Genomic DNA, 16,746 nt, shown 5'->3' with positions numbered 1-16,746 from the left:
AACTAAGTATATTACAATCTAAAGCTGATAAAAATCAATACATATCATGTTGAAAACAGCAGGTTTTGACCAAACACAAATTGACATCTTTATTTACAAAAACATTAATATTCAATTCAATTCATCTCAATTTATTTATTTATTTTGTATAGTGCCTTTTACAATGAACATTGTCTCAAAGCAGCTTTACAAAAGAAGAAAAACGGAGAAAGGGGAGGGGAAAAATGAAAATAAAAAATATATTAAAAAAAACAACTAAATACCTAGAAATAAGAATAAATTATTAAATTAAATTATTAAACTTAGTTTATCCCTAATGAGCAAGCCTGTGGCGAATATGATGTGGAAAGGTTTTTGTTTCATTTTTGGTTTTGACTTCCTGCCAGGAAATATCACCTTGGGTAAAGATTCAGTTTAACAAACAAAGCTGTAAAAACAGTCAGTCTGTCTAAATATGTCTAAAAAATGCTTCCTTTGCTTATGAAGAGCCACAGAAGAGTAAATTCATTAGACTCTAAAGCTGGGCTTTATTCATCCATTCACCTTCCCTGATGTTGCAGGCTTTAGGTATAAAAAAATAGAGGAACATAGAGACCCTGCACAGATTAAAGATGCCCCAGTGCAGTCATAATTATACCAATACCCCAGTCCACTCAATACCCCCATCCACTTGTTGCATAAGTCATGGAACAGGTATGTGGAGCAACATTGTTTACTAAAGGTGATTTACACAGAACTTATAATCTGCAATGAGCAGAAGACAACATTTCTCACTGACTTGGGCCACTATGAATATATGGTAATGCCTTAGGGTCTGGTTAACACCCATACATCATTCTTTTTAGCATTTATAAGTGAGGTACTCCGTGAAATGGTAAACAGATTTGTCATGGTGAGGATATTCCTATCCATTTCTCAGAACATGATCATGTGAAACAAGTCCACCGGAAGCTCTGCCAAATCTCAAAAAATGTGTTTCGCCAACCCACAATTTAAACCCTCGAGTACATTCTGGACACATATATGTGTAAAGATGGATGAGAAAAGTGTAGAAGTATTATATTTATGGCCGAAACCATTTTGTCACAAGGCCACTATGACGACCCTGTGCATTCATCTCTCAGAAGCTGAGTACTGTTGAATGAGATTATTAGTGAGCATGAAAGCAGCCCTTGAGGAATGGAGTCATTGGTTGGAAGTTGCAGAGTGTTCTTTCTTAAACCTCACAGACTACAGAAATAGAGAATATGTTAAATCAGCTAGGAGAAAGACTCAGTTCTTGCCAAGACAGGGGGCCTTGTTTTTCACCTACTTTAAGTGTAGATGAGAAATTATGGATGAAAAAGCCCAACAGCCTCACAAAAGCCTCTAGACAAGGTATTAACCAAAACAAACCATGAAAGGTCAAGTTTATCTGGTGGGTACATGCTTCTCTCAGTTCTGGACACCCCAGTATCCAACAGCCTATTGGATAGATTCTGGTGGTCTTCACTTAATAATGATGTCATGCTCCCTGTACAATCTTGTCAAGTCTGTGCTCAATCTAAAACCCCAAACCAGCCACCATGTGGTTTCCCGGAACCCCTGCCGGTACTAAAACCTCAATGATCACCACAGACTTCAACACAGATGTGCCAGACTCACAAGGATACACCACAGTTATGTTAATCATTGAAAGATTTACTGGAGCTTAGATAAGCCTAGATAAGACACTCATCACTATGGGGAACATTAAAAAGGGTATAACGGTTTACTCCACAGTTCTGGAAAACATTCGGACAGCTCAGAATTAATGTCATTCTCTTTTCTGGGTATAATCCTTAATCTAAAGGTCAAGCTGATAGACTTAAATAAGATACTGGGATATGCCTTAAGTCTTCTTGGGCTAGTAATCAACATGAATGGAGCTGATATCATTACCATGGGCAAAAATTCACTTATGGGTTCCGCTAATGGACTGTGTACTAGGATACCAATCCTCCCACATTCTGTGGTTATAGAGAACTGAACAAACATGGAAAAGTTCCCTGCATATCAACAGTGTAGACCCTAGTGTAGATCCTACCCCCAATTCCAACCTAATCAGAAGGTCTGGCTCTCCACCTGCAACATCAACTACGATTTCATTATAAAAATAGCCAAGTCCTGACTGTTACTTTCAAGATTCAAAGACAGTATCTTATGAATTAAAATTGCCAGCATCTTATCACATTGCTAAAACCTGTTAGCTTTCATATATAATGATGAAAAATTATACATGTTGCTCCAGTCCATTAATTTGATTGGCCAAGCTGCATTCCAAGAGAGTTTAAATTTAAAACTGCACTGGAATGTATTACAGAATGGTCACTCTAGTGATATCACTGACCTCATCAGTGGACATGGCAAATGATATTTTCAGAAATATAACTTCTGACATAAAATCTACAAGCCCATCAGTTGAAGGTGAAAAGGAAGATGGGATGTTCATTTTACCAGAAATACCTTTAATGAAAATGTGCAAAATAATGTAAGCTTGCTAACCAGCTAGCTGACATGCAATGAAGTGAATGTGGTTTCTTCTGGATCTATTTTGTTAGCAGAATATAAATAAACAGAACATTTGGCCAGATTCTGTCACTTCTTTCATTAATTTCTGAAATTTATGAAAATAATACTGTACTCACGGTTGTGCAGTTATACTGAATATCATCACGGCTATATTTACCTATGCCCTGTGAATTTGTGCCTATAGATGTATCACAGCCAGGCTGATATTCAGTATGACCGCACTGTTACTTGCCTGATGTTGGAAAAACTCTGCTTACAGATGAATGAACAACATAACATACAGTATACAGGCTTATGGCTTATCTTTAGAAAACTGTGATGCCTTGTTACCCTGTGGATTCTTGACAGAGGTGTTTGAGTAGGTAGGCGCCAACCGTATTGGATTAAGAACAGAGATTGGAGAGACACGTTGCGTTACTGTAGGTGCTGAGGTGCTTGCCACAGAAGCCACAGGTGAAGACATGTCTTGGCCTAGATAGACATAAACATTTTTAGCAATTTCATGCTGATGAGAAATGGCAGTTGTTCTAGTTTGGATGAGGAAGAGGACGGTGCTGGCGAAGTGGAGACAGACAACAAGCTGCTTTTACTCTGTAAGTAAGAAAGTGAGGAGGTGTCTGAGAGTCCTGTGGAGACAGACAGTGAAAGCATTGAGGCAGACAGTGCAGTCCTGAATGAGGACAGTGGTGAGGGCAGATTAGATGTGAGAATTCCTGGAGAGTTGGTGCTGTTAAAAAAGTTTTTTTAAATGTTGCTAATGATGAATTAAAGCTGCAGGTACCAGTTAACAAGAACATGCTAACTGGTGCCTGTCTTTTCCTGCTTGTTAATTTCATTCATATTTTTGGCTGAAATATTCCTTTACATTAGCATGATGTGACAGGTGACAGCACAGTGCAGAGTTTGGTGATTGGGTGGCAATGAGAACATTTAAAGAACATTGAGTGGGTGTATTACAGTAGTTATAGCACAAGTGAAGTGTTTGCATTGTAGGCATGGTGGCTTTTGAGGAAAATAATAAAATAATGCTTAAATAATGCAGTTGATGACATAAGTGATGCTTGGCAGCCGTCTCATTTTAGCTCAATTTAGGTGTTGTTATGCGATGTAAAGTCACAGTTGCATGACATGTGAAAGACAATGGTTAGGACCAATAATGCTGGAGCCTCAACACACATTGATATCATTACCCTGGTTCCTATTCGTTGCCCCACTGACAAGAACAGGCTTTGTTTGATGTCCATCCAGTGATTGGCTCGGAGCTGTGTGACATGAAGAAGCCGTCTCATAAGGGATGAGGATTATATTGCAGTTCGAAAAACTCTAATATTCTCAGACTTGTGTGTCTTAATACAGACTCTGGGTTATATTCCTGTCTGTGGATTATAGGTCTATAAAAGTTTTTGGCTTGAATTTATTGGGACTTTCAGGGGAATTCTTGATAAAACGTTTTGGTAAAATTTAGTCATCTAGAAACTTGTGCTTTCTGACTGGCCAAGGGAAGTCTCTACAAAATGTATTTCAGTGTACCACTTTAGTCTCAGAAGTAATACATAATGGATAATAAGCACTATGTTTGTACATTTACAATCAATGCTTTAAAAAAATACATTAACATAAGTGATAAGTAACAGGAGAATTTACCCATGTTGCTGACTGGGACCTTCTTGTTGACCGGCTTCTTTTGACCCCGAGGCAAGTTTTGTGTGTTAGATTTTTCTGAAGGTGTTTCAAAAGGTTGCTTTGGCTTAACCCTGAGGGTAGGCTCAGTTTTACCATTTTGCCATGTGTTGGTGTTAGAAAGTTTTATTGTAGCACTTGTTGGGTGATGGTCAGGTTGTTGGAATTCAGTAGTGCTTAATGTGGTGCTGAACTGCTGGTAAATATTGGGTTTAGGAGTAAACTTTGGGTTGATGATGTAACTGTGTTGCTGATTGGTGACAGGTTGTTGAGACCCGAAGTTTAGACCTGATTTAGCTGTACTGGATAGGGTTGTGGTCAGTTGGGTTTGTGTTGTGCGGGATTGTTGTGGTCTGGGCTTCTGTTGTTTTTTTCTTGGTTTGGACTGGGTTGTGGTCAGTTTGGGTGGCACTGTTTTTCTTTGGGATTTTGTTGAGTGTTCGGTTGTACTGGATTGGGTTTTCTTGAGATGGGGTTGGATTCGGTCAGGTTGAGAATGTGTTGTGGAGGCCTGAGTTGCTTCTGGGTAGTGTATCAGTGCGCTATTTGGGATTTGAGTTGCATCAAGTAAAGATTGGGGTTGGGCTGAGATTGCAATGGATTGGGGTTTGGCTGGGAGGGGTTGAGAATGGATTGTGGTGGGTTGGAGTTGGCCTGTTCTTGTGTAGTTTTTTACTGTGTTAGTTTGGGATTTAGTTGTTTGGGGTGGAGATTGGAGATCAGTGGGTTTGGATTGGAATTTATGGGGTTGGGATTGTGTTGTAATAGATAGGGGTTGGACTGTGTGTGTTGGAGATTGGGTTGCAGTGGGCTTGGGATGAGTTTTATGGGGTTGGGTTATAATAGATAGGGGTTGGACTGTGTGGGGTGGAGATTGGGTTGTAATGGCTTTAGGATAAGTTATATCCGGTTGGGATTGGGTTGTAATAGATTGGGGTTGGGTTGCATGGGGTTGGGATTGGGTTGTAATAGATTGGGGTTGGGTTGCATGGGGTTGGGATTGGGTTGTAATAGATTGGGGTTGGGTTGCATGGGGTTGGGATTGGGTTGTAATAGATTGGGGTTGGGTTGCATGGGGTTGGGATTGGGTTGTAATAGATTGGGGTTGGTTTGCATGGGGTTGGGATTGGGTTGTAATAGATTGAGGTTGGGTTGCATGGGGTGGGGATTGGGTTGTAATAGATTGGGGTTGGGGTGCATGGGGTTGGGATGCATGGGGTTGGGATTGGGTTGTAATAGATTGGGGTTGGGTTGCATGGGGTTGGGATTGGGTTGTAATAGATTGGGGTTGGGGTGCATGGGGTTGGGATTGGGTTGTAATAGATTGGGGTTGGTTTGCATGGGGTTGGGATTGGGTTGTAATAGATTGGGGTTGGTTTGCATGGGGTTGGGATTGGGTTGTAATAGATTGGGGTTGGGGTGCATGGGGTTGGGATTGGGTTGTAATAGATTGGGGTTGGTTTGCATGGGGTTGGGATTGGGTTGTAATAGATTGGGGTTGGTTTGCAAGGGGTTGGGATTGGGTTGTAATAGATTGGGGTTGGGGTGCATGGGGTTGGGATTGGGTTGTAATAGATTGGGGTTGGGTTACATGGGGTTGGGATTGGGTTGTGATGAGTTCAAGTGTTGTAAACTTGTTTTGGGCCATTTTGAGGTCTGTGCTGTGTTGGGATTGATTTGTACTAGTTTTAGGGTGACTTGTATAGGGTTGGGGTGACCTAGTCTTGGGCTTGACTGTTCTAATAGGGTACCTGGGTATTTTTTGTTGGATCTGGGTAGTTGTGGTGAATTTGGTTGTGCTGGTCTCAGGTTGGGGATGAATTTTGTTGGGAAGACGGATCTTTTTCTTTTTGGTTTTGTTGAGTTGTGCTTTGACTGTGCTAGATATAATTTTGATTCTGTTGGTCTTTGGTTTGGGTGTGTTGAATAGAGTTTTACTTATGGTCAGTTGGGTTTGGGTTGAATGAAGTGGTTTTTGGGTCGTAATTGAAAGAGATGATTTTGTAGAATGGTGAGTTTCTTCTGTTATGTTTCTTAAACTACTCATTGGTGTGTGAGGTGAGGTAAAGGTCTGGGTCAAGAACAATGAATCTTCTGAAGGATGTGAAGTTCCTATGCCATCGCTTCCTGCTCCTGTTCAAAGAAGAGATATGACAGTGCCTTATAGTGTGTGTGTGTGTGTGTGTGTGTGTTTGTGTGCGTTTGCAGATAGTGCATCTTCATAGACAGTATGCTTGTACTGCCTTTGGGAATATTCAGCTTTGTGTCAGTAGTTGGGAGACAAATTTCCACTTCTAAAGGAAGCTAAAGTTGCCTTTTTTTTTCTCACTGCGATGCATAGACACATTTCTTGAATCATGGAATCATTTGATGCAGTCAATTCTGATATAGGACTGGATGCTCACCACTATTACTTTATATATATATATTAGTTTTGTGTTTTTGGTTTCTGTTCTATCGTTAATCTAATCTTTGCAACTCTAATAATAAAGTGGAACTTTGTCTCCCTGCTCCATCTGAGTGAGAGCTGAGAATGACCTGTGGAAAAAATTCTTGGATCAAGATCAAGTAGAAAAAGATCCAACATGGCATGAGAATTTTAGATGTATACCAAGGAGTATTATATACACACAATGGACATTCTATTAGGTACACCTACCTTGTAGCTACCCTTATTGTCCATTTTCTCAGGGATCTTAACTCTGAGAATTGTGGCACAGTGGCATTGGGATTTAAGCACTACACTGGTACGGTTAGTAATACACACTGTGGTCAAAACTGTAGGTGTACAGGTAAAACAATCATTCAGTATAGATCATTCTTTCATAGTGGGTTTGGATGACAGTATAGCTCTTAACTCAGCAGTCTTATTAATGTGTTTATAAAGGCCATCATTACTGCTCACCTGTTTCTCTTGTAGCAGTATCATACACTGTACTACATCGCTGTCACTGCTCAGAATGGTCCATTACCCAAATGATATCTGGCCACCATTGGTGCTCTCTTTTCTGGGTATAAGGAGGGTCTGATGAATTGTTCCTGGCAGTGAGTAACTGTAACCCTACTACAATGCATCTACAGTATATGGCAGTGACACCTGACAAACTGGTCAGTTAATTTAGTTACAAGGTATGTATACTTAATAATCTCTTAATGGCCACTGAGTGTATACTATAATACATCCTCCTACATATTCATCAATTGTGCAGTATTTCATTAGTATTGTGGTTATAAAAGTGACAAAAAAGAGAGTTACATGATCATGATCATGTAGACTGATCATTTAACTGGTAAATAGAGCAGAGTGCTCTTTCAACAAGCACAACCAAGATTAGGTACTGGTACCCCGATAAGCATTATAGCATGCAAAAGACTGTTTTGGAAGGTATTCCACTGCGAATAATGATAAAGAAATCACTATAAACAAAAGTAGTTTTTATGTGAAAGGTGAAGAATAATTCAGTGAAAATTTAAAACATACTGAAAACTGTATATACAGTACATACAAAAGATTTTTTTGTTTTAAAAACCAGGTGGTTATATGAGAAAGTCACAAATGTTCAAGACATCAGTAATAAAAACAGCCATTGTAATTTTCATTACCCAGAGTTACCCTTGGTATAGGAGGAGGTGCTGTGTGTCTGAGGAGGATAGCTGGTCTGCTCTGAGTCACGTTGTGCAGAACTGCAGAGTGAAGCATATCACAGTGAATCAGAGATTTCAAAAATTAACATTACTTTAACTCAGTGACTTTTGCTATGCACAATTTATCAGCCCTCATTCACCCCAAAAATCAGCTCTCATTCACCCCAAAATCAGCCCTCATTTACCCCATGCAGGGGTAGAAAGGAACTTCCAGAGCTACTGCAGAGCATAATGATGAAAATAGTGGACCATTAGGCACAGCAGCATTGTTGGGATTTTTAAAGCACTGTATTTATGCTGCTACAGATAGGAACACACACTTTATGATCTGAACTGTAGGTATAACACCCTTGTACTGTGGTCACTAAACAGCAATTATATTAAGGTGTTTAAAAAGCCTATCATCGGTGCTTGACTGATACACTTGTACTAGTGCCACACACACACACACTGCTACAGAAACACTATCGGTGTCACTGCATCATGCAGAATGGTCCATCACTACTGAAAAACATTCCTGGAGACAAGTGTTCAAATCAGAAGAGAGCATGTTTTTTTAAGCAGGTGGTCTATGAGAAATTAACAGATTTAAGGTTAAAGTTAACAGGTTTAAGAAACTAGTAATACAACCAGGCATTGTAGTTCTTCTTACCTTGCATTACCCTCTGTGTAGGAGTAGGTTCTGGTCGTCTGAGGACAGAGGTCGGTCTGCTCTGAGTCACAACTGGAGAGTGAAGTGTACCACAGTCAATCAGATATTTAATAAATATTAAGGTTTCCTTATTTATTATTTAGAAATTGAGAAAACCTACCAGGCACTGATGTGGAGAAAGTTTGAGGGCTTTCAGTAATGGGCTTCTGTAGGAAAAAGAAGTCTGTACTTACAAAGAAAAACAGAAAGGAGAGAGAAACACAAAGACAAGAAAAAGAAACAAAAAGCAATAAAAGAAAGAGAAAGATTTCTGTGTTTAAGATAGACTTACCTCAGGCCTCAGAAAGATCTCAGGTTTCCGAGGCTTATGAATGTCTACAGAAGAGAGAAGAGAAAAGAGAAAAAGGCACATATTGTGTCACTAACCCTAGTCACGATGCACTCCTGAAGCAATAAAGCAGTTCTGTATGGAAACAGTTTGTTTTACAAATTCAGTTCTAGGAACATGAAATAGTAAGAGGTTAGATTAGCGTCAAACTAGCATGTTGTTGCAGAACACTGAACTTAATAAACTTATCTTTGTCATAAACTCTACTTCTCACTGTCTGTTTAATAAACACACTTTGATAACATATTGCTGAGTCTGGAATTATTTAAAAATAGTTAAAAACACAATCAGTGGGATTAATTAGATGAACTTGCTGAACTGACAACTTTGGCATTAAACCTCATTCCCAGCATGTGAATAACGGATATGAAGATCTTCCGAAGATTACACTGTAGATAATAAACTGGATGACTTCTGTTAAAGATAAAACATAATGGACTCCTGATTTTTTCCTGTGAAACACAATTAGACTTTATTGTTTCTTTGATGCAGTGACTGAGTTTTATAAGTTACTGAGGGAGCCAGAACACCAGCTCACTCCAACTCATGTTAACTACACACACTCTGAGCACTTTAATAGTACTTTACTACCTTGTAGTTACTCTTATTGACTATTTTATTAGGAACACCTGCCATATATTGTAGGAGTATACAATATTCAAAACATACAATTATGTGGTAGTCCTAAAAAACCTACTGGATGTCACAGAAAAGGAATACTTTGACACCTACATTTTTTTTTCACCTACATACTTTTATCAGCCCTCATCCACAACACAGCAGGAAACCTATGAGAAAAGTGGACCATTATTGTCCCAGTCACAACAGAATACACTGCGTGGTCTGAATTGTAGGTTTAATCCACTTCCACTGTGGGCTTTGTTGGCAGACTGACTCTCAACTATAGAAAAAAATATTTATGTGAATAAAAGACAGGTGGAGATAAAAGAAGGAGGTGTGTGAAAATAGAGAAAAGAAATGTTTTTTTGTTTTTTTTTTTAGAATTCACAGATATTGAAGAAATCAGTAACAAAAACCATCCTTGTAATTTTCATTACCTTGAGTTACTTTCTTTGTAGGAAGAGGTTTTGGGTGTCTGAGGGAAGCTGGTCTGCTCTGAGTCACAGCATGCAGAACTGCATAATCGAGCATGTTGCAGTGAATCAGATATTTAATAAATGTTATAATTGTTTCTCTTAATATTTTTATGAACAGAGAAAACATCTTACCAGGCACTGATGGGGGGGGAGTTTGAGGCCTTTCAGTGATGGGCTTCTGTAGGAGAGAGAAGTCTAGACTTACAAAGAAAAAGAGAAAGGAGAAGGGAAAAAAGAGAAGAGAAAGCAACAAAGAGACATGTGGAAAATAACTTACTGCATATGACAGATTTACCTTACGCCTCAGAGGGTTTTCGGTCTTCAATGGTTCAGGAATGACTACATCTTTTGCTGAAAAAAGAGAACAGTGTGTCATTAGGGTATTCAGGTGTTTTTAATTAGCCATAATTAGCTGAATCTCAATCATTTCAATTCTCATTTGAATTTTCTAAATCAGTGCAGTCATCCTTTCACGTCAGCCATGAACTTCAAATCCCAGCACCACAGCCTACAGACCTGCCACTTGTTTGTAGAACACAAAGCTCAACCTCCACAGCACATATAACCTGGTCCAGATCAGAGATGGTAATGGGAAACCATGTTTAGCAGCTCTAGAGGCCACTATGAATATGCCATAATGCTATATGAGTGCTCTAGTGTCACCGCTGTATTCCAGTGCCTCAAAAACGGTGTGCTGCAAGACATGCTGGGCAAATTTGCTGTGGTCTACAATGGTTATCTTCTCATCTACTCCCCCTCCTCGAATGCCATCTATACAATGAAGGGGGAGAAATGTGAGTTTTATCAGAATTCCACCCCACATCATAGGCCGAGAAAGAGTGGCTATGTACCAGGATAAAGTTGCTGCAGTTCTGAACTGGCCCTATCTACAGGATCTTTCTATCGCCGCTTCATTTGGGGCTTCACGTCCATAGCACACTCCTAACGTCGCTCCTCAGAGGGGGACCTAAGCACCTGGCAGGGAACCAAGCAGCCAAGAAAGCAACAAGCTGTGTTCACCACAGCCCTTGAGTACCAAGGTAGCACCAGCACCACCACCCTATGCCCCTGTGCCTTATCCCTTTCTGTGCCTTATCTACACTCCCCACAAAACACATATATTCTTATACTCACAGTCACCCAGCTACTGATTAAACACATCTATCGTCAGTTAGCATCACACTAACAATCACTATTAGAAAATAATTAAGTACAAACTGTTCAGTTCACATGATTGCTGGACATTACCAAAGTTTTTTTTTTTATCGTGTTGCTTCCTGGTCAAAACCATGATCAAGTTTCTTGTTTGTTGTACATCGCTTGACCACTGCCTTTTTTTGACTTTATGTTTTGGACTTTCTGCCTGGTTTATTTATCTCCCTGTTCCATCTGTTTACAATCAAAAATCAAAACAAGATTGAGGCTGTGATCCCTGCTGTTTTCACAAGTATTCAACCCCCGGGGTTTCCGGGTGGTCCAGATGAACCAAAGATGAACCAAAACCTCCTCAGCTGAACTGTCCCTGGAGTGAAAATGAAGATTAAGGAGCATACTATGAAGTTTAAAAAAAATGTCATACTTCAGGAAATAGGGTATAAAATTATATTTAAGAGTTTAATCATCCTAGTAAGCAAAAGTAAGTAAGAAGTGGAAGCTGCTATGTTGAGTCACTGTTACGTAAAGTAAGACCGTGTGAAAATACCAAAGAGAAGAACGTCCATTAGGACCACCATACAAGATGGTGGCCTGTTTTACAACAGGTTTATGTTAAGATATTAATATCGAAAAAAATAATCACCCTACACATGCATTCTGCTGTACAGTACTCGTACTGCCATTACCCATCATCAACAGTGTTACTGAAAATGTTCTCATCATGGCTGAAGTGAAAGTGAAGGTATGTGGGAGCAGAGGATTTATGCTCACTTACTTAGGACCATTTATTATGATATACTGTACAGTGAATATAAAATATTGGCATACCTCTGTTCAAACTGCAGATCTTTTTTAACCTTTATTGTGATTTAGCAGCCAAAAAAAATTCAGGTGAAAAGTGAGGCATTTTAAAATAAACAGAAACATTTCAGGGAAAGAAAATCTTCTTGTTTTTTCCCCACATTTTGCTTGTAATACTAATCTTGGTTTGCAAAATCTATTCCACTTTTACAGGATTTAGATCTGGTCTCAGATTAGACGATTCCAAAATATCAATCTTTGTTTTCTGGAACAATTCCTTTGTTGACTCACTTGTGATTTGAGAACAGATTGCAGGTTTTGGGCTAAAATAGATTCAAACGCTAACATGGTTCCCTCTATCTTGAGTAGGGCCCCAGTGCCTGGTGCTGCCACCACCATGTTTCATCATGGGTATGGTGTTCTCTGGGAAATACACTGCCATGTTTTCATGCCAAATATATTTTAGAATTATGCCAAAAAAAAGTTCTACCTTGATCTCAGCAGATTTATTTTGCAAAATTGATTCATGGTTTTGGCAAAAAAAAATAGGTAGGATTGGATTTTTTTCCACAAGAAATAGCTTCATTCTAGCCAATTTTCACTGTGATGATGGCCTGTGTTTCAAACCTCTCTTTCAGCAATGAGATACTGTAAACGCTTTGGAAGCTTTTTAAGGATTATGACATCAACAGTCAGATGAAACCAAGAGGATTTCAAGAAACTCCTACACAAACAGCAGATCTTTATTAGTGGGTTAATCAGAATCACTTCACTGATGACAGCTGTATAAAAATCTGAACATTTGAGCATGAGCTGTGGGGAATGTGATGAGTTAATGAAAACTTTTCTATTTGTTTTTCACTTGGATTTATTTGTCTGCTGTATCACATTAAAGCTGGAAAAAGATCTGACATGGTTTATGTTTTTTATGATAAAAAACGTGTGTGTATAGACAAAAGCCTATTTTAATATATCTTTATTATTGCACCTCACAGATCATCATAAGTGGGTAAGAAAATCCTTTTTGTGTATTTATTAAGCGTAATGTGTTTTCTGTTTGTAAAACAGAAAATACAGGAGAGAATGTATTTTTTAAATCAAGTGGTCTTTTCACAGATGTAGAAGAAATCAGTAATAAAAACAACCATTGGAATTTTCATTACCCTGAGTTACCCTCGGTGTAGGAGGAGGTTCTGGGTGTCTGAGAAGGGAAGCTGGTCTGCTCTGAATCACTGCAGAGTGAAGCGTATCACACTAAATCAGATCTCTGATCAATATTAAGGTTTCTCTTCATGTCTTCATAGGTGGAGAAAACATCTTACCAGGCACAAAGGGGGAGAAAGTTTGAGGGCTTTCAGTGATGGACTCCTGTAGGAGAGAGAAGTCTAGACTTACAAAGTGAGAAAAGAGAAAACACAGGGAAAAGGAAAAACAAGAGAAAGAGACATAGAAACATGTGAAAAAGAACTTAACCATATTATTATTATAGACTTACCGTAGGCTTCAGAGTGTTCTCAGGCTCCAGTGGGGTATAAATGTCTATTTCCTTTACTGAACAAAGAGGACAATGTCAGCAACAGTCGAGTGTAGAGGTATTTTAGTGTGTTTGGTTTCATAGATGTTTGTTTATTACTACATGCAACAAAAATCCTGAAATGTTTTATGTAAAGATATGACAAGTAGATAATGTGCCCATATTTCTGGACATGTCTGTTTGACCCTGCATGATGTCTTACACTGACTTTTTTTCCGGCAGTTGATTGGTCCATGGCAAAATTTCATTTCAAAATGTCGATTTTTCCTTTTTTATGCCCATAATAACCAAATAATATTATATTAATCTGAATAAACAGATAATGTGTTCTAAAATGTGCATAGATATAAAAATGCAAATATGAGCAACAATATATTGTGTTTTTGTTGTTGGTGTTATTGTTGTTGTGGGTGTTTTGTTTTGTTTTTTGCCAGAGCCCAGCACTGGGTTCTCATGAAACATGAACACTGTGCTGAAGTGGGATGCCTTTACTTTAATGTGGGCATGAGTGGTCAATCAGATCTAAAACTAACAAGACAAAGAAAGCCTCCATTCATTAATAGAAACATGCAGCACTGTATGCAGACACAGCATTCACTGCCCTGTGGTCTACATGCAGAAAGTGGATGCGTGTACAAGCAAAAATAATACCTGCACCTATAAGACAGACCGGTTATAAGCTGGAGTTATGTATCTGAGGTTGAGTAACTGTCAGAGCATTCAGAGAAACTGTCGGAGAATTCACGCAGCATGCTGACAGTGCTAGCATTTCTATATTTCTGATGTGTGGAGTACTAAACAAATACAGATGTAGATACAGATACAGGCATTGCTTTAGACCCCTACTTTGAAGATAAACTGGAAAAAAAGTAATAGAATAAGACAGAAATAGAGACACATTTTTCTTGTTACGTTCAGAACCCATGACGGATATGAACTTTTGCTTTAAGATGTCTATGTATATGAGGCTCATGAAGCGATTTGCATGTTAAAAGTTTAGTGCTTTGTTGTTGTGACATACCAGCTGTGTTGTGAATTACTGGAGTGCTCCAGGCCCCAGTGATATTGCGAGATTCTGCTCGGACCCCAAACTCATATGGTGTGTCTGGTTTGAGTTGGTCAATGACCGTATCACTGGTGGGACAAGTCTGATAGTTCCAGGTCTTTTTGGGCTCCTTCTCTCTGTAGCGCACGGTGTAGTGACTAGAGATTCATTGAAGAGAAAGTTAGTCTGTTGTTTAATCGTGAAACTGATATGGTAGTGATTAGTCTGGATGGGAAAAGGCCTTTTTCATACTTTATATTATGTTTCACAATAATTAGAATAGCTTAAGCTGCTGGAAGGAGCTCTGATTTAACTGACTCTCAGACTTTCTCTCTGGATTATACTGGGCAGCAAAAGGATCAGATTGGTTAAACAGAGCAGTCTGACGTAAAGCTTTCCACCAGCTTGACCAAAGAGCACACAAGATGTGCCTGTGTGTGTGTGTGTGTTATACAGTATGTGTCTTTATAGCTCTGCACCTGCAATATTTCCAATAGATCCAATAGACATATCACATTCCAAAGTTTTTCATGTCTCTATTCCTGGCTGCTCAGCTATGTCAGTGTGCAGACTGGGATTCTGTGAGAATATTCAGATAGCTTTGGCTCTTCTGATTACTGGTACTGCTCCACAGTGTCTGTCAAAACTATGACCAAACATCTGGCTGAGCGTCAGTGTTCCCATCTAACATAGAGAAAGCAGACATGCACAAATACACAAAAACAAACAGTCTTACCCATCTTTAATGCAGTCATCCAGGTTGCTTTCAGTAGCAAGGGTATTTAACAGCGTGCCCCAGGACAGCATAACTGAGGTCTCGGTCACAGAGCCAATCACCAGATGCAGAGGCTTTTCCAGAGTCTCTTTTCCTAGACATTTCATGCACTATTATGTACATCCACTTTGTTTTGTGTGGATTTAACAGTGCTTTACATACATTTTGCCATATTATTTACCTGTGCACTGTTTCTTCGCCTCTTCTTCTTTATATGGCTGTACTGCAACTAGATATTTTGGCTCAGCATCTGAAAGAATGGAACAGAAAGTCAGAGAAGGACAGATGGAGAGAGACTATCAAAAAGAGAATTTGGAGGTTTTACCGATTTCAGTTTCATATGGTTGCCCGTCCTCAGGGAGTTCGATTAACTGTTTGGAGAACAAGCTGCTGCCATAGCCCAGGATGTAGCCCTCCAGTCTAGTGTCCGTGTCCGGCTGCAGGAACTTCAGCATGATGGTGTCTCCTATAGCACTGATGCGAACCTTTGTGGTCTGCCTGCGCACTAAGGATGGAACATAAACCAAAAATTACACAAGTAACAGAAATAAAGAGGGGATCTATTCTTTTTTGACTAAGCTATTGGCCTTCTCAGTGGAAGAAAAAGCCTCAATATGACATCAAGACATTTAAAAAGCCAAAACCTACAGAGCATTAATTGATTTTGATTCTGGCAGGGCATTTACAGTATCAGAGAACAATGTGTTTTTATGCTATTGCCACAGAGAAAAATATTCTAAAATGCCAGCAAGTTGATTATCCCCACAAGGGTACATTTGGTCATTTTAATGGGATATTTTAATGCTTTACAGTTTGCTAGAATTTTCAGCACGGCTGTGGATCAACAGTTCCACAGTTTAATGCCAGATTTGGTTTTATCCAACAACTACACGGTCAATACAACCAAAACAACCATTAATAGGACAGACATGTGAATCTGGGCCACAGACACATGCAAACATAAAACATGGCTCTTAAACGTGAAACAGACACCTGTAAAGACAGAAATAATGAATGAAGATCAAAACATCTTAGACATGGCATTAAAGCATAGACTTGTGGTTAACTTTTATGACTTGGTTGATGAAACAGTGGGTGTAACTGCGGGATAAAAGGTTGCTGTGTGTTAGAGAAACTAGGAAACTCCCAGCATCTCCAAAACAAGCTCACTGGCTCTTTGTTACATCACAGCTGGCTTGGCCCATCTCTGGGCATCTCCTCAGGCATTAGTCAGGACTGGATTAGCCTGTCAGCAGGTGCATTAGGGAGATAGTAAGTCATTACACTGAGGTAGTAATGAAATATGAGCATATTGTATTGGACAGAATTAGAAAACCCAGCCAGAGTTTGTGTGTGAATTGAAACATATCAATGATCAGGATTTATCATGTGCCATGGTGTTTTTAAGGCCAAGCACCACAGGC

General features: G+C 39.2%; 1 protein-coding gene across 3 annotated transcripts in view; it reads right to left on the bottom strand.

Moving 5' to 3' along the window:
- Positions 1–16,746, bottom strand: part of LOC131354657 (target of Nesh-SH3) — a 35,326-nt gene that overhangs the window by 15,168 nt on the left and 3,412 nt on the right. The window contains exons 2-18 of one of the 3 annotated variants that reach the window (XM_058392572.1): positions 15,648–15,827; positions 15,504–15,572; positions 15,284–15,416; positions 14,524–14,705; positions 13,464–13,519; positions 13,291–13,336; positions 13,132–13,200; positions 10,290–10,363; positions 10,145–10,190; positions 9,974–10,051; positions 8,859–8,902; positions 8,688–8,733; positions 8,528–8,599; positions 7,834–7,914; positions 4,195–6,363; positions 3,741–3,812; positions 2,881–3,021 (exon numbers count right to left, since the gene is read on the bottom strand). In XM_058392572.1, coding sequence (XP_058248555.1) covers positions 2,881–3,021; positions 3,741–3,812; positions 4,195–6,363; positions 7,834–7,914; positions 8,528–8,599; positions 8,688–8,733; positions 8,859–8,902; positions 9,974–10,051; positions 10,145–10,190; positions 10,290–10,363; positions 13,132–13,200; positions 13,291–13,336; positions 13,464–13,519; positions 14,524–14,705; positions 15,284–15,416; positions 15,504–15,572; positions 15,648–15,827 — 3,558 coding nt within the window. The remainder of the gene's footprint in view (positions 1–2,880; positions 3,022–3,740; positions 3,813–4,194; positions 6,364–7,833; positions 7,915–8,527; positions 8,600–8,687; positions 8,734–8,858; positions 8,903–9,973; positions 10,052–10,144; positions 10,191–10,289; positions 10,364–13,131; positions 13,201–13,290; positions 13,337–13,463; positions 13,520–14,523; positions 14,706–15,283; positions 15,417–15,503; positions 15,573–15,647; positions 15,828–16,746) is intronic. The other 2 variants (XM_058392573.1, XM_058392574.1) reach the window with 2 other exon arrangements.

Source organism: Hemibagrus wyckioides, linkage group LG06 (genome assembly GCF_019097595.1).
Source record: "Hemibagrus wyckioides isolate EC202008001 linkage group LG06, SWU_Hwy_1.0, whole genome shotgun sequence".
NCBI lineage: Eukaryota > Metazoa > Chordata > Actinopteri > Siluriformes > Bagridae > Hemibagrus > Hemibagrus wyckioides.
The sequence above is the reverse complement of the archived record's forward strand: the minus strand, read 5'-3'. Positions and strand labels throughout refer to the sequence as shown.